The sequence below is a fragment of the Bombyx mori genome, chromosome 8, assembly GCF_030269925.1.
Source record: "Bombyx mori chromosome 8, ASM3026992v2".
NCBI classification, from domain to species: domain Eukaryota; kingdom Metazoa; phylum Arthropoda; class Insecta; order Lepidoptera; family Bombycidae; genus Bombyx; species Bombyx mori.
Window position 1 is genome coordinate 12,707,977 of NC_085114.1, and position 19,132 is coordinate 12,727,108.

Here is a 19,132-nt window from a genome sequence, read left to right on the forward strand (position 1 = left end):
AAGTTTTCTCTTGAAATGGTATAAGAAATAAAATCAAGATATAAGAGATATTTAAAATAAATTGTCATCGGGTTTTGTATCAGATGAGAATGTAAGAAGCGTGCTTACGACGGTCCTAGCATGTACGTGTATGTATATGTTTATGTTATTTATGTGTGTAATTGTGTGAAAGTAAATTGATTATAATGTACTCTTATGTAACCCACGTATGTAAAGCTCTCCCTCTTTAAAAACGGCTAGCTGGTAGATAACTCAATTGTTGAGTTAAGCTCGCCATTTTATAACTTTTCGTAATTATTGTAGGTATTGTATTAACTGTGTGTACATTAAAGAAGTTTCAAGCAGTACACATAGATCTAACGATTGAAAAAATCGGAAAAGTAGTTCTTTTCTTGATGATTAAATTGTTTGGTAAAGGCTTGGTAAATGTTATCTTGTGAGTTAGTTATATCATTTAGAAATTATCAACTCATTTGACTATTCAATTGTTTCATTAGATTAAATGGCAAGGCATCCAACCACACCTACATTTACTTTTTTTTGTTTACTACTTTAACTACCAACAAATTATTGATGTGTCCAGGAGATTAGTAAAAAAAAGAAACAATTTACTCATAAATTCAGTGTGTTGTTTTGTTTTATTTTTGTTCTTATGTTGCATTTATTTTAATTTCAAAATATCGTTTTGGATGCTATCTTAAAATATTTTTTAGTCTTCGTTGTGGAGGGCGGATTTAATAGCCACTGGGATCGACACTATGTACCTACACCGAGTGCTATTATAGTCTATGGTAGCGAGACAGAAATATTGCTATAACCATAAAGTTACTAGCTATACCTAACTGAAACCTCCTTTTTTAATTGCTTAGATGGGTGGACGAGCTCACGGCCCACCTGGTATTAAGAACTCACTAAAATTTTGCACTCTTAATTATGTTCCAGAGGAAGTCCCTTGGAGTAGTGGGTAACATGGCGGTAGCTATTACAGAATAAAAAAAAACATCTAATGGATCTTGATGATTCTTCGTAACCACAATATAAAAATCCATTGACAAAAGTAAAAGGTTTTATTTTTTATTTTACATTATTAATATCCAATTTGCGAACTTTGAATAGATGAGTTGGCCCTCTTTGAACGACTGATATGGAAATCAGACTGTCTTTTGCCCCTTTTCGTCCACCTGAAAGGATTTTTTTTAAATAATTAGGATCAGATATAAAACAACAAAATTAAAACTACTTAATATTTTAACTTATTATTGCCGAAGCTTAGAATTTACAGTTTTCTTGGTCACCGATGAATAAAATTTGATAGTACTACATTTGAATACGGTTTCAACCTTGAAAATAGTTATAATTTAGTTTTTGACACGCGAGAACCTAGAAAAATAAAAAAGTAATAAAATCAAATAAAATGAAACTCTAATAAAACTAAATGAATTTCAAAAAATAAACAGTAGGTATATATAAGGAGTGAACACGTAATTCTTCAAGCCTAGACGGGATTCCTACCCTAATGTAAGCGTAAATAATGTTCTTACATTGAACTAACAAGCAATAATTGTCGTCTAATAAACTTTGTACGGTGTTATTCTTTCAACATATGAATTTTGTTACAAAAACGGTTTCTGTCCGCGAGATTTAAGCCAGGGCATAGTAGTGTCGATAGATTTGAATACTTAGGCGTCTTAAACTGTAGACCACGTCGATTTAAATTTTAGCGTGGAAGCAAAGTTGTGTGAACTATTTTATTTTGTTAACTTATTGTTTCTTCAGGTTTAAATGTGTAATAACGGTGGTTTATGGACTGTTTAGACTTCGCTTAAAGGTCTCGATGTCAGGCCATTATCTTAACAAAAAAGGGGTGTAGTTTTATTTTTCGAAATTATCTTACCAACAGACACTTTTTCATATTATAGGTATATTCTGTTGTTTGAAATATAATATGGAGCGAACAATGATTTGCATGTGACTTATTTAAGATTGTAATCAATTCGAATGAAATTATTATTATTATTATTATTTTTTTATTGCTTAGATGGGTGGACGAGCTCACAGCCCACCTGGGGTTAAGTGGTTACTGGAGCCCATAGACATCTATAACGTAAATGCGCCACCCACCTTGAGATATAACTTCTAAGGTCTCAAGCATAGTTACAACGGCTGCCCCACCCTTCAAACCGAAACGCATTACTGCTTCACGGCTGAAATAGGCAGAGTGGTGGTACCTACCCGTGCGGACTCACAAGAGGTCCTACCACCAGTAAAATTAAAATAAAAGTAGATGAGAATGGATGAAATAAAATCTCAGTAAAATGCTAGTTATTTTCTGAGATCTTTGTGACCTTTTCAAAAGAACCTGACCAGTCACATCCAACGACATTGTTTCACCTTCGAATATTCTCATGATAGAAAAATTAAAAATTAGGGATGGGCATCTGTGCCGTCATCAATAGGTGTCATCATCAAATAAATAAATAAACCTGGAGCTAATAATATGTTCATATTAGATTATAACGTAGACTTATTAAATGAAAATAGAAAAAAAAAATTGGATAATTACCGTTTGGTCAACTGTTCAAATGTGTTTCTTGAACAAACGAAGAAGATGAAAATAACAAATCCAAGGGATCGGTTGTAGAAATCAAATATTTCGACAAGCCAATCTGGGAACTCGTATGACTGAGCCAATTCCAGCAGCCAGTTAAAACCCATTAAAGCAGAGAGTTTGAAGAACATAAATCTGGATCTGAAAAAAAAAACCTTGCTTTAAACAGCTTATTTCTGGTCCTGGTCAGTGTATGGAGTAAATAGTAGAAGCATTTCACCCTTCACATTAATAGTGTCCATGAAATTGTGTGACCGCGTCAATTTAGGATAATCTTTATATTATACTAGCTGACTCGGCAAACATTGTTTTACCATATATAAGATTTCTAGGGAATTTCTAGTGTAGAAAAAAAAACTAACTTATTGTAAGTGTGTAAGGATGTGGTAAATGAGTGAAAGAGGTATGTAGTGCGGTGAACGATGAGGGAATATATAATAAAAATAACAAAACCTCATTCAACCACATAATACCTCATTATAACAAAAAAAAATGTCCACATAAAAAAAAATATGTTAGGGGTGGACAACCCTAATCACTTAGGGGTATGAAAAATAGATAGTAGCCGATTCTCAGGCTTACTGAATATGCATAAAAAATTTCATGGGAATCGGTCAAGCGATTTCGGAGGAGTATGGGAACGAACATTGTGACACGAGAATTTTATATAATAGATATTTCTTCTGTGCGTGTGTTTGTCACTGAACTCCTAAACGGCTGGACCGATTTGAATGATTTTTTTGTAGGCAACCTGGACGGCTTAGATTCACAAATCAGCCCGGCAGATGGAGCTGCAGTCGGTGTATATTTTATTTATCTTTCCGAGAAATAATTTATGTGACAAAACAACGTTTGCCGGGCTAGCTAGTTTATATATGTATGAAAGGTTTTTTTTGTCATCCTTCTATGCGTTTCCTGATTTCTATTTCGTATTTTATTTGCAATTGTATACATAATGTTATTTTTAAAATCCATGTCTGAATTAAGCTCGCCTTACCGTTAACGTTAATATAGAAAACAGCTCTTTATTTAACCCACATGTACCCTAGATATACAATATTTCCGGGGCCCCTTACATAAAACTAAAATGTTTGGCAATATCGCGGCCTAGTTGACAGGGGCTTATGAAACACCAAGGGGTCGCGACACGGAGTTTGAGAGCCACTGGTACGAATCATAATAACGAAATTTAAGGCGATTCCAAAATACAATATATTGAAAACGGCAAACGTTGCGAATTGACAAATTCCTTTAATGGTTCTGATTGCCGTTCATAGAGTTAGTATTTTAACTTATTAACTCCATGTTGCCGTTATAGAGGAGTAGTGATTCGCCTGATAGTATGTGATTACAGACATATTTAGATTTTCGGTTCATTGCTATATATGAGTCGACTATTATCAAAGGCGGCAATGTGACTTTTGGACAATTATTGGTAAATCAGAAAAACAAATTATTGACTTTGTATTCCATTAGCAGTCACAAAACTCTTCTGAACGACATCTTAGATAAATAACAGGTTAATTATTAACCTTTATTTAATGCAGGTTTTGAACCGTATTCTTTGAAGGAGACGATTATATTCAAATCAATCTGTATTGACATATCAATAACATTTTTTTTGTCCAAATGCACAGATTGCCACCTTTGATAATAGACGACTCATATATACAAATGCAAGGTGTTGGTGTTCTGAAGCACCGATACGACAGTATGCGGCATTGTACTTTTTAAGACATAAGTCCAAGTGTAGGATCTCTTCGCCACGCTGAAGATTCCAGCACTTAGAAGATTTATTTATTGGCGTTATAGGCAGTAGTAGTAGTAGTAGTAGTAGTGTTGTTGTTGTTGTAGGTACAGCCCACCAAAGGAAAATGGTCATCGTCGCCTATAGACATTAACAACGCTAATAGAATAGCCAAGCTGAGGCTTATAACTTTTCCTCATCATCATTATCCTGCCCTTCTCCCAGTTACCTGGGGTCGGCGCAACATGTTTTCTACTTCCATATTCTTATAACTTTTCCTAGTTCACTATAAATTAATATTAAGTTACTAGCTGACCCGGCAGACTTCGTAGTGTCTCAATCGATAAACAAAAGACCTAAACTTTTGTATAAAATAAGCTTAAAACAAACAAAAGGAATCTGTCCGACGGGGGAAACATCAAAGGAAAAACAAAATTGTTATTTTTATTTAATTCCGATCATTTTCATATTTATCTACCTTTTAAACCTTCTCTGGACTTCCACAAATAATTCAAGACCAAAATTAGCCAAATCGGTCCAGCTGTTCTCGAGATTTAGCGAGATTAACCAATTCATTTTTATATATATAGATATATAAATTACTCACTTCTTTTCGTGTGTAAGAATTGATTCTTTCAATGTCTTCTTGCTAGTTCTCGTCGATGATTTTATGTTGAATAGAGTGAGTCCAAAAAATACCATGTTAGATATAGTTATGACTAGAAGAGGCATGTGCACGTAGTACGTCAATGCTTGATCTGTAATTGTAACTAATTTAATACATGTTATAAAGCATGCAACTCACTAAACACATTTAGATAATAAATAAATAACTGGGAACAATGACGCAAGGTCATCTGGCCCCAAATTAGGATTCCCTGCGTTATGGGTACCAAAGACTGACGTACATATTAATATACATTTAAATATATACATAAATAAATAAATTACCAGACAAGGAATAAAAAAGTCTGTTTATCAAACGAATGTTTGCCCGATATGGGAATTGAACCTACGACTCTGGGCGCAACAATCAGGGGCGTTAATTGCTCCACTGGCAAGATAGTCAGTTATATTCAATTTTAAAATATTCTCCATTTCACATGCAAACTTATTTAATTTTAAAAACTGATTATACTGAACAGATACCTGTGTGTTTAAATAAATAAATAAAAAACAATATTAGTTGCTTCCAGTTTGCGTTAAGCTTATCCGACTACTAGGAATCCTACTATACTACGATCCTACTACTACGAAGACTAACTGATCACTGATCAATGGATATCATAATTATACAAAACATAACAAAAAACTTAATTTATAGGGTTATTTATAGAGGTTAAGTCTCTGCCAATTAACTCTGCCAATGCCGGACCCAAGCCCAGATGAGAAAAGAGTAGGGTTGAGTTGAAGTTCGACCCTTCTACCGTAAAACAGTCCACGACGAATGTCTGGCGGTGGTTAATCAGCCGAACCCAAATAAGGCTTCAGCGGCCTCGAAGAACTAAATCTGTTCCAAAAGTACTGCCGTGGAAGGACGCGGGAAACCACCATGTGTATTTTCCCAAGAAAGCTTCATGATTCCACGACTCTCAGCATTGAGGATTATTGGAGCAAGGAGGAGGAAAAAGAACCAAACCTACCCTGAATAGTGTATCTTAAGCTATTACTTATTAAATCCGGTCACCGTCCTCGTCGAACCCGTCGCTTGCGACGAAGGGCTCGACGAGCGTATTAACCCATAGACACAGCCCACTGAGTTTCTCGCCGGATCTTCCCAGTGGGTCGCGTTTCCGATCCGGTGGTAGATTCTGCGAAGTACTGCCCTTGCTCGGGTCAGCGTTAGCAACTCTTCGGATTGAGCCCCGTGAGCTCACCTACGAACGTTATGGTGAAGCTGAAATAGCCTCTCAAGGCTATCAGCAAAGGTAGGGAAAAAAAAAACTTATTAAAAAGAATTTGCATAAACTGCTAAGGTAATTCCTATTGCGGCTATTTTACACACTATAGCAAAATTAGCCTCTCAGCTTTTATTGAACTGAGTACATTTTTAGTTAGGGAAGGTAAATAGTTACAATAAACTAAGCTGAAGCCATTGCAAACGTGTAAATCTATATTCTGTTTATTATTCGTTTAATTATTACCAGTTTGTTATTTCCCAATGATAACAGCAGGTGAGTATGACGCAATGTGATGCCATTTGTTACTTGTCCACTTCTATTGTTACATCGATGCGTCATTATAAATAAAATCGTTATTTTTAAGAGAAATAAAAAAATACCGAATTACAGTAGATTTTGTAGAAATTTGACAAGCGGCGAATATTTTGTTGAGAAATTTTAATTTAAAATAGAGAGGCTGAAATAACATCAACATAGAAGATGATTTTCGCATAACCACTTCTAACACTTTTATCGTGAAAATGAAACTGAAAGTCAAATTGCCATACCGTAAGATACCCTTAGTCGGTTCTAGGTTTTTCTTTCCCTACTTAATAATTATTGGTAGCCTAAGGGGCTATTCCAATTACGCACGAATTAGTAAGTGAGCTCTTTTTTTTTCTCCTACCTATGCTGATAGCCTTGAGAGGCTATTTCAGCTTCACCCTAATGTGTAGGTGAGCTCACGGGGCTCAAACCGGAGTGTTAACACTGGCCCTAGCAGGGGCAATGCTTCGCAAAATCTACGACCGGATCGGAAAAGCGACCCACTGAGAAGATCTGGTAAGAAGCTCAGTGGGCTGTGTCTATGGGTTAATTCGCTCGTTGAGCGCTTCGTCGCAAGTGATGGGTTTGACGAGGACGGTGACCGGGGTGAGCTCACGGGGCTCAACTTGCTAACACTAGCTCTAGCAACAGCAGTGCTTCGCTGAATATTACACCAGATCGGAATCCCGACCTACTGATAAGATCCGACAACAATATATGTCTAAGGGTTAGGTTGTACATCGAACTCTTCGTCGCATTCGACAAGTTCGATGAAAACGGTGACCGATGCTTGGGGTAACTAGGAGCACGGAGAGTAGATCGGGAGGATCTCATAGTTTATGTTAGGACGACGTCGGCCCTGCGTTGTACCGTTGCCTGGGAGATATAATTTGGAATTCTACGTGCAAGGAACCGCAAAGATCAATAAATGATTATTATAAATCACTACAATAGAGTCTTAATCCCTAATCGATGTCTTGATTTTGAAAAAGTTAACTTGACATTTCACAAAATGCCAAATTCGCAAAACGCGTCCTAATCTGTGTCGCACCTCTGTGAATAGATATTGTTTCTGGATAAATTCAGGACTGAGCAAACGATTCTAGATGAAAGTGCACTGCTATAGTGCCTTACGTAACACAGTGCCTTAACCACCAAACAGACATATTTAGATTTGGACTTGTTCTAATAATCAGCGAACCGTACATCTTTTAAATTCTAGCTACTAGAGGATTCTTTTGGTCAAGTGGTTTCGAAACGCAAAAATAAATATTTTGTTCATTTTGACTTGACTTTGATATTGTTTTTTAATTGATTTAATGTACATAATATTTTTAAACATAATATTTAAAAAAAAATATATTAACATTCTGCATTCCTTCTCTATATTCCATAGAAGTGTGGGAAATTTCATAATCCTCCGTCGGCGCAGTTTTCGTAAAAAACGGGTACAAAGTTTTTGCTTCACTTATTAATAAATAGATATAGATAAGTTCAAATATTATTTACCCGAATAAAAGCATAAATGTAATTCGGGGCTTCTAAACTTGTATTTCATGCCCAAGCTCAGTAGATCGATGCACAAAGCGATCGATGACATAACGAGCGGTATTCCGACAGCGTACAGACACCACATGCAGAATTGTTTTCGTTTACGGGAAGATCGGCCGCTCATGCTAACCGTTAGAGATTTGAAGCTTCTGCAACAAAAAGTTCATTGTTATGTGGCGAGTGAGCAAGTCGAATCGCACATTTCAACACAGTTTTTTTTTTCCTACCTATGCTGATAGCCTTGAGAGGCTATTTCAGCTTCACCCTAACGTGTGTAGGTGAGCTCACGGGGCTCAAACCGGAGTATTGCTAACACTGACCCTAGCAATCCGCTGGATTATTATTTATGGTCAGTTTTAGAGAGTACGGCTTGCTCTAAACGCCATAATTATTTGGAGTCCTTAAAACAATCCGTACGATTGGCAGTGAACATTTTTCCCATGGAAAGAGTGCGTACTTCTATTGATAACTGGCTTCAACGTTTAAAGGACTGTATTGCAGTGAAGGAGACTTTTTTTTTTCCTACTTATGCTGATAGCCTTGGGGGGCTATTTCAGCTTCGCCTTACATTTAAGTGAGCTCACGGGGCTCAAACCGGAGTGTTGCTAACACTGACCCTAGTAAGAGCAGTGCTTCGCAGAATCTACCACCAGATCGGAAACGCGACCCACTGAGAAAATCCGGCGAGAAACTCAGTGGGCTGTGTCTATGGGACAACACAGCACCGAAATCATACGATTTTACGTCACATCAGGTGATCCAGGTGCCGTGTGCAAAGCCAGTTAAACCACGTCCCCTGCAACGTGTCGCCGGCGCATGTTATTTGTCGAGGTGGTAAAGACACAAGATGGCCACGCTTTGATCTATTGTTCTTCAGGCGGAGGACATGTTGAAAAGGGCGGCAACTCCTGCGCAAATTATTATTGAACAGTTTTAATTTATGCTATAAATACGATTGTGCCGTAATTGTGATGCAGACCATCTAGAATACTTCAGTTACATATATCTTTACACTGCCAGAGACCATTTAAAGTCTTTAGACTTTAAACTTTAGTTTAGAAACAAAAATATTACTATAACAAAAAACTTCTCCAGGTATTTGAATGGGGTAGACTTATTTTAAATTGAATTAAAAACATATCAAAACGTTGATACTAATACCAAATAAAACGTACCTTTAATTATTACAACTAAAGGTCCAGCAGTAGTCGAAATTCGACTATAATTAAACGGAATTGTAAGTTTGTAACTATTATGACTGTGTTTTGTACTTCTATAATCACAAATTTCGCTAAGGCTACACTATAAAAAAATATTAATAAAGACAAACAATATTTAATCTATTCTCAATCTCAGACAATAGACGTCAAGGACTTTTTGGCGGGAACGCGAGGAGTGAAGTTGTGTGATTTGTTTTATTTTGTCTATTTAGTGTTTCTTCAGGTTTAAATGTGTAATAATGGTGGTTTATTAACTGTTTAATATCTGTGAAAGTGCACAAATGTGGGAAAATGAAACAAAGCTGCTGGACGTAACTTCTCGGGTTCCTCCAAAAAGTCCACTGAAAAAATCTCAGTAAATGACCACCATTTTACTGCGATTATATTTCATCCCATATCATTTCATTTCATTAAATTTCATCCCAGTTGATTAATGTCTCCAATTAATCATCTTCATTTCATTTCACTCTATATTATCATTTTTCATAACATTAAGAATATAAAGTAAAATAAGACATGACTTAGGGTCTTAGTTACCAGGTCATAAAATCTCTTAAAAAAAAAAAAAACAGACGTCAAGAACCAATGAAGTAGGAAACCTATGGAAATGAAACGTCAACCAAAATTTCGTGCCACTGTGACGTCATCTGGCCACAAAACATGGCGGCTTTAGTGCTGTACAAAAGATTTCAATGTTATCAGGTTTTATCGATAAACGTTCTTGGCTCATTTTATTTTAAATATTGTTGAGTATTATTTATTTGTAGAATTTATACTTTAATGGGAAGTAAGTAGGTATATTGTTATGTGCAAATATGATATGATTTAGATGGGTGAAATCTAAGACAAGTTCGTCCTTCGAATTTGCCAAGTAAACGATATGATGATTTTTAAAAGTTGCTACACTGATTTTATAAAGTTGTCGTTTGTCGCAAAACATAAAGATATGGCGTAGTTCAAAGCCATCAGCCCATTTCTAGCATGCTAAATGTTATCGTATTTTGAGTACGTGTTTTTCTTAGACTATAACAATCTATTTTAATTGTTTTTCTGACTCTAAAGTCCGTAACATACTACCATTTGAATCACTTTCGCTTGAGAGTGATTCAAATTTTAAACTTATCAAGGGACCGCGTGAAAAAAAAAACACCTACAGAACATTTATTCATTAATTACAAACGTCATTCCTTGTGACTTCCTCTCTAAAATCACTTAATTATTAAATATTTAACAAATTTACAATAGTGTTTTACTCACTGCGGAATAAAACTATTTTATTTAAATAGTTCCGAAGAGATTTTGTCGGTAGCCTTTTTCCCGAAATATCTAAACAGAATGTCTAAATATGTTTTGATGACATATTTTAAAGTGGTATTTATGATTAGTGTCATGATCAATAGATTCCGACCGAAAAATGGATTTTTCGGATGAGGGCTCCATAATGAATTTAAATACATATAGATAATAGTTTTAGGGCATCGACTTTCTTGAGATCCTATAAAATACGTTTTAATTATTATTTTTGTATGTTTTAAGCATGATAAATTATGAAATTTTATATAATCAATCATATTAAATCGATATCAAAGTCAATAAATAATGTACAACCCAAAACAGACGGCCGAACTGACGTGACAATGACATTTGGCGCGCTAAACATGGCGGATTTTCGGCCTCATTAGACTGAGACGGAGATATTTACGTATATTCATGTTTCATTTTATGTACGCACTGAAATACTGTTATATTGTTTTCCTGCGAGTTAAAGTGCTGAGTAAGAACGAGATCGATATATGTTTATGTATGTGCCTTCAAAATGGGTGCTATTTATATAAGCAATTGTACGTATAGAACAATATGTCGTGTCCCTACTATATAGGTCTATGTCAAGAACAAAAGTTTGACAATAAATAGTATGCATGCGTGTGTGCGTCAAATACATGGTATGTAGTGTGTGTAATGTTTTCTGTATTGATTTAATGTATCTTTTATGCATTATTTTAAAAAAATATTAGCATTGTGCACTTCTTCTCTATATTCTCTATAAGTGGAAAATTTCATACTCCTCGGTCCGCGCAATTTTCGTAAAAAGGGATACAAAGTTTTTGTTTCACGTCTTAATTATTACAACAATGATAAATGTCGCGTATTAAGTGAAATATCGCTTAAACCAAATTGTCTTTCACCCCTCGATATTACATACTTACTATCATTATAGAGCGCTTTATCGGGGCAAAGTAAATGGCACCAGACCGCCAGGTTATTGCTGGTGGTAGGACCACTTGTGAGTCCGCGCGGGTGGGTACCACCACCCTGCCTATTTCTGCCGTGAAGCAGTAACGCGTTTTTTTTTTTTTTTATTGCCCTTGTAGGCAGACGAGCATACGGCCCACCTGATGGTGAGTGGTTACCGTCGCCCATGGACTTCAGCAATGCCAGGGGCAGAGCCAAGCCGCTGCCTACCGCTTAATACTCTCCACAAGCCTCGTTTGAAGAAGGATATGTCATAGCGCTCGGGAAACACCGTGGAGGGGAGCTCATTCCATAGCCGGATGGTACGTGGCAAAAAAGATCTCTGGAAACGCACTGTGAATGACCGCAGTGGCTCCAGGTAGTATGGATGAACTCTACTCCGGTGGCGGGCGGTGCGATGGTAAAAACGAGATGCCGGTATCATCTCGAATAATTCCTCAGAGCACTCCCCATGGAACATACGGTACAAAATACAGAGGGAACCGAAGTCCCCCCGCAAACCCAGAGGTTCCAAACGATCCGTGAGAATGGGATTATCGACAATCCGAACGGCCCTCCTCTGTATGGAGTCAAATGGATGAAGCTGGTATTTGGGAGGCCCGTCCCTGAGATGGGAGCAGTACTCCACGCGAGGCCGGACTTGTGCTTTATAAAGCAAAAGCCTTTGTCCAGGCGTGAAGTACCGCTTCGCTCTGTTGAGGCCTCCCAGCATTTTGGACGCCAACTTGGGTTTGCCTTCCAAATGACTCCGAAACTGGACATCGCTCGAAATGTCGACCCCAAGTATCCCGATACTCTCTGAAGGTTGTAGGGATACTCTTTGGAATTGCGGCGCCATGACAAAGGGTCCTTCTTCGCAGTGAACGCGCAAACTTGTGTCTTTAACGGGTTGAATTGAACCAAATTCAATTCACCCCATTTGGAGACTCGCCCCAGAGAGTTCTCCACTTCAGACACAAGTTTTGATTGTCTCTCTTGCACCACGCTCCGCGAGAGACTCTGATGGCCGATATATCGCGCATCCCCCGTGCTGTCATCTGCATAACAATGCATGCCATCAATAGACAGCATGTCATTGATATACAGGATGAAAAGCGTGGGGGAGAGCACCGAACCTTGTGGAACGCCAGCGTTAATGGTCATGGTATCAGAACAGTCACCGTCTACAACGACCGTAATGCTCCGCCCATCCAAAAAGCTAGCGACCCACTTGCAGAGACCCTCGAGGATTCCGTAAGATGGTAGCTTCGACAGAAGTGCCCTATGCCAGACCCTGTCGAAGGCCTTCGCGATATCAAGGCTCACAGCAAGAGCCTCGCCCTTGCTCTCCAAGGCTTCAGCCCACCTGTGAGTAAGGTATACAAGAAGATCGCCAGCTGAGCGATCGTGACGGAAACCGTACTGTCGGTCACTGATCAGCTGGCGATCTTCAAGATACTTCAGGATTTGTATATTTATTATTCGCTCAAGATACTTCAGGATTTTTATATTTATTATGCGTTTCGGTTTGAAGGGTGGGGCAGCCGTTGTAACTATACTTGAGACCTTAGAACCTATATCTCAAGGCGGGATATGAAAGCAAAACAGAGGGCACATGCCTAACTAATAGGGCGCCGAGCTCACAGCCCACCTGGTGTTAAGTGCTTACTGGAACCCATAGACATCTACAACATAAATGCGCCACCCATCTCGAGATATAAGTTCTAAGTTCTCAGTATAGTTACAACGGCTACACCACCCTTCGAACCGAAACAAATTACTGCTTCACGGCGGAAATAGGCAGGGTGGTGGTACCTACCCGTGCGGACTCCCAAGAGGTCTTAGAGAGGGCTGAGAAGACCCGGCGAGAAACTCAGCGAGCTGATGCATGGGTTACGTTGCACGTCGAACTCTTTGTCGAGTTCGACGAGTACGGTTGCCGGTCCCTTAGCCTGCTCCTAGTGTTAGAGCTCTAGGCGTCTAATGCATGAATTATTGGATCTGATGGATCCGTAAGGACGTGTCTGGGGCGACGACGGTGACTTGCTCCTGCGTGATCAAGATTCGGGGATATTCTTGACTATCAATTATAGTACGAGCATAACAATACAGTTATAGCTTCGTCCACGGGTTTGAAAGTGTGTGACTGCATTCAGGTTATGTTCGGGTATTATTAATACAAATGACTTGATAATGACCTTTTTTTACTGGTGGTAGGATCTCTTGTGAGTCCGCACGGGTAGGTACGACCACCCTGCCTATTTCTACCGTGAAGCAGTAGTGCGTTTCGGTTTGAAGGGTGGGGCAGCCGTTGTAACTATACTGAGACCTTAGGTGGGTGGCGCATTTACATTGTAGATGTCTATGGGCTCCAGTAACCACTTAACACCAGGTGGGCTGTGAGCTCGTTCACCCATCTCATTTTATTTTTTATTGCTTATAAAAAATAAAATGAGCAGTGTGGGGTCTACGCTTCTGGGTATATTTTCAAAATGAAATAGGGTAAATACCTGAATTTTTGCCAAATATGATATGACCCGACGTTTATCCAGAATATGTTGCTCAATATTACGAAGTATTTGACAGTACCTGAAAGTAGAACTTCGCTTATTTACTTATCCGAATTTGGCTTTTATAGAAAAACTAGCGGCCCGCTCAGGCTCCGCTCGGGTGCTTAACAAAAATTTCAATGATATTTGACGTTGTTTTATTTTTAAAATAAAAGAACACTTATTACGGCATAACTATAATAGTTAGACATATTATGCTGTCGCGTCACTTTTTGTAAATAATAAGTTCTACAAAGTCGTAGTACATTATCTATCATCAATAGTTTTCGCAGGGCACGCGATGTAAAGAATATTTTAGGTATTTTTTTTACACTTTGGGTTACATTATTGGAGTTTTAGTAGGGATCCCTATTTAAAAAAAAAAAGATTATAGCCTATGTCACTCGGGAATAGTGTAGCTTTCAAACAGTAAAAGAATTTTTCAAATCGGTTTAGTACTTTCAGAGCCCATTAAATATAAACAAACAAACAAATCTTTCCTCTTTATAATATTAAGTATAGATATAGAAAAATATAGGGTGTGAATTAACGAAAAATTTAATTATTTTCAAATATACAGATATCTAACATACAGATAACATAGAACATACCTAACCAACTGCAATACTTTGTCAATGTGCTGATTAGTTGAATCAAATACATTATGAAGAGGCTTATCATCTGCGCCATGAAAGCTTTATCTTTGTTAATCTTGTATTTACCAATTAAGAAATTAATTATGATACCTAACAAAAGAAATACGCAGCTTGTTGCGTGTGCTGAAAAAGAAGTCATCATTATTAGAATTGAATTCCAAACAGTGGCGTCTGTAACAAAATGCGGTAAGTTCTGTAACCTAAAATAGATCTGTCGTGTCAGGATGAGGCAGGGTCAAAAATTAGGACCACTAAGCTTAGATATTGTAAGCCTAAAGCCGTCTAATATACCGTTAGATCACAAGTTTATTGGTTTTAATTTCTGTCTCCATATTTTTGTTTTCTTTTTTTTAAGCTGTATTTCCACGTCCCTTTCTGACTTAATATATAATAATAAAAAATAATAATAAAATCTATTGCCTTTCACATCAAATAAAATAAAATACAAATAAAAGAATTGCCTATGCCTGCCTATTTCTGCCGTGAAGCAGTAATGCGTTTCGGTTTGAAGGGTGGGGCAGCCGTAGTAACTATACTGAGACTTTAGAACTTGTATCTCAAGGTGGGTGGCGCGTCTACGTTGTAGATGTCTATGGGCTCCAGTAACCACTTAACACCAGGTGGGCTGTGAGGTCGTCCACTCATGTAAGCAATAAAAAAAAGAAAAGAAAAAAAAAGAGAAAAAGACAAAAGGAGGTGGCTCAGCTAATGCTGTTCAAGGTCGATAAATCGAACAGCGCTGATTTTCAGTCACCCCCCTTTCCATTTGGTTCTTTGCGGGAATGAAGGCTAGGTACGTGTGTACAGACTTAGAACATGGTATAGAATAGTATAAAAAAAATAAGAAAAAAACGAAACAAATATAAAATTAAATGGTGAATCCGAATGCAAAACATACATAAGCACACACAGTAATAACAACCTGTGGGCAGGGCAACCACAATGTTATTTATGCAAAAGTGACAAAAATTTCCATGAAGTGCTTGCTATCAATAATGGCTGCATTTAGGTTCAACTTGACGTAATAAACGCTGCACGAACGATCAATTAAACCCAAACACACATTTTTATAATTTAAACTACTTTTACGATATCATTTCACGTTTATTTAAATTTCCGAAAGTAAAAATCATTAATATATTCTATCTAGATCGATAATTGGGTGTATTTCGGCAATATGTTACCGAAGTCGGACCCTAATGATATGATCTTTCGTAAAATAGTGATTCGTTACACTATTGTTACTAGAACACTGGTGCGCTTTAACCCATAGACACAGCCCAATGAGTTTCTCGCCGGATTGTCTCAGAGGGTCGCGATTCCGATCCGGTGGTAGATTCTGCGAAGCACTGCTCTTGCTAGGGTCAGTATTAGCAACACTCCGGTTTAAGCCCCGTGAGCTCACTTAAATGTAAGGCAAAGCTGAAATAGCCCCCCAAGGGTACCAGCATAGGTAGAAAATGTGGGCTCTGATTAGAAGGTTAGGAATTTTTTTAATATACCATCGATACTTCAAATTTATAATGCTTAGGCGGTCAGAAACATTCGCCTTGAGATAGCTATGGGCTCCGATATCTGGTACGAGGTCGTTCGGATGTATTTTACCACTATTCAACCCACTGAGTTTTTCGCCGGATCTTTTCAGTGAGTTGCTATTCCGATCCGGTAGTAGATTCAGCGAAGCACTCTTTCTAGCTCTTTCTAGGGCTAGTGTTAGCAATTCTCTCAGGTTGACCTCGTGAGCTCACCTACCGATCCGCGTGAAGTTGGAGTAGCCCCTTATGCTATCAACTATTAGGTAGGAAATAAAACCCACCATTACTTATACAAGAAAAGATCCTTCATCTATATAGTTAAAGTCACCTATATAGTCCTTCCTATATAGTCCTTCATCTATAAAGTTAAAAGATCCTTCATCTATTCGTTCCCGCGGGAGGAAATCTATTATATAGTTAACTTACCTATTGTTTGCAATATAACCTGTAATGATGTGAGTTCAGCATTCGATATATCACCACGAACAAAATATACCGGACTCAATCCATTCTTTTTTATAATGTCATAACAGAATGTCAACATTTCGTACTCCTGCCATCTTTTATCGGAAAATTCGAATAGGGCTTCTTTGGCGAGCTTACCGTTCTGTAGAGAAATAAAAATTTTGTTGAAATAAAGAAAAAAAATAGCTTAGTTAGCTGCCACTATTAGGCGAACTCGTAGGACGATAACATTCTACCTATGCTTAAGGGGTGGTGAGATGTTTTCTAAACCCATAAACAATATGAATTGGGTTAATTTTATAAGTTGACTACTGTTCCCGTCCGCTTCGCTGGGCATTTAAAATTAACTGTATCATTTCTCACCTCCACAAAGATTCTCATCATTAACGTCCCCGCAACTGGTGTAGGGAGTTCAACACTTATATAAATATTAACCTATCCTTTAAGTACATGTATTTTCTACATGGATACCAAGTTTCAAGTCAATCGGATGCATGGTTCAGTAGTTATAACGGAACACCCGTAAAAACCACTGTAGATTTATATATTAGTATAAATTGGTGCAACCCTGACAATATAGTTTACCTCTAAATTGTAATGTTTCAGAGACCTAGGATGCCACTGATGATGGTAACAGTTTCTGTCTAGGTAAGTCTTGCTGTGCACCAGTTGGAAATTCTTAAGCGTGGTATTTGTGGCGGCCGTTCCGTTCTTGTAACCGTTGCCATAGAACTTCATTAAACGATCGTTCTCCTCATTTGTGTCAGTTTTCACGCAAATTACAACGTTTGATTTGCCTTCGGGTCTCGTTGAGAACATTTCGTCTTTTTCGCAACACTTCGCAAGACAGGGTTCCTTTGGCGAGCATTCTTTTGCATCGAACACTTCCCCGGTGAGAAGATCCGTGAATTCAGTAACACACACTTTCGGATATGTATATCTCGATTGTAAAATAATCAGAAAGAAAACTTTTAAATGCATTTTTCAAAATAACTACACAGCCAATCATCTGTTGTCGTAAACGGCTCATTTCGGTTTGCTCAAAATAAGTTTAAACTAAAACAGGATAATTGACGAGGATAATGGTTATACATTAGGTAGGCATGCAGGCTTTACCCGCGACTATGTTCGTTTCTCTGTGGTCGTTCACGAAATGATGTCAATAGTAATTTAAAAAATATATATTAATAAATTTGTAATTTTGATTCTCTGTTGCATGACCCCGTTGCGGATTTAACCTTTATAGGAATCAAGCTTAACTAAATCCTTGGTTCGTTGAGAGATTTTGAACTGGTCTTACCTCTGCCTACAGAGTCTCTACGTCATTTTACAAGAAATTAAAAGTTACGTTGCTGTAAATATAACACATAGACATAATAGTATGTAGAATAAATCGACCAGGAATGCGAAATAACAGACAGATGCTCTTGGTGAAGATATACATCGCCATCGAATACAGAAACAACGAAAAAATCTCTATATATAAAAATGAATTGCTGTTCGTTAGTCTTGCTAAAACTCGAGAACGGCTGAACCGATGTGGCTAATTTTGTTCTTGAATTATTTGTGGAAGTCCAGAGAAGGTTTAAAAATAACAATTTTGTTTGATTCCTTTTGTTTGTTTTAAGTTTATATTATACAAGAGCTTAGATATTTTATTTATCGATTGAGGCACTACGAAGTTTGCCGGGTCAGCTAGTAGCTAATAAATAAAGTAACTACATAATAATATATAATCTAATAGTTGGGGGTTTTCACTTTAGAGATAAACACCAACTACAATACGCACTATAATATGGAACTATTCATACGTAATCATGAACGCTATACGACCGAAATGATGAGCTGTCATTTATTGGGCTCAAATGACGTCACTAGTAATAAAGCTGCGTTCAGCTGAGTTTTGTGGGACAAAATTGGACAACAAGAGCTCTTTTTTTCCTTTTTTTTTTCCTACCTAAGCTGGTAGCCTTGAGAGGCTATTCCAGCGTAACCTTAACTAGTAGGTGAGCTCGCGGGGCTCAAACCTGACGACGTTGCTAACACGGACCCTAGCAAGAGCCGTGCTTCGCAGAATCTACCACCGGATCGGAAACGCGACCCACTGAGAAGATCCGGCGAGAAACTCAGTGGGCTGTGTCTGAGGGTTAATTTACTCGTCGAGCCCTTCGTCGCAAGCGACGGGTTCGACAAGAACGGTGACCAGTGCTTGAGGTACCTAAAAAGCACCGTTTATGGATCGGGAGGATCCGAGATGACGTGTTTTGGGCGACGTCGACTGCTTTCCATTCTTTCCGTAGGATCGGGAATGTAGTTACCGGCGGCCATGATGAGAAGGTTCTCGTGTCGTGCCGCTTTATCG

The 19,132-nt window shown here is 37.9% G+C and overlaps 1 protein-coding gene across 1 annotated transcript; it reads right to left on the reverse strand.

Annotated features, from left to right (window-relative positions):
• Positions 1 to 1,048: 1,048 nt before the first annotated feature.
• Positions 1,049 to 17,835, reverse strand: LOC105841823 (probable G-protein coupled receptor Mth-like 2). The gene is made up of 8 exons (XM_021348793.3): positions 17,356 to 17,835; positions 16,732 to 16,912; positions 14,726 to 14,893; positions 14,076 to 14,154; positions 8,072 to 8,262; positions 4,963 to 5,113; positions 2,564 to 2,749; positions 1,049 to 1,181 (listed from the first exon to the last, which is right to left on the reverse strand). The coding sequence occupies exons 1-8, from the start codon at positions 17,749 to 17,751 to the stop codon at positions 1,088 to 1,090; spliced, it is 1,446 nt and encodes a 481-aa protein (XP_021204468.1). The 5' UTR covers positions 17,752 to 17,835; the 3' UTR covers positions 1,049 to 1,087.
• Positions 17,836 to 19,132: the final 1,297 nt, after the last annotated feature.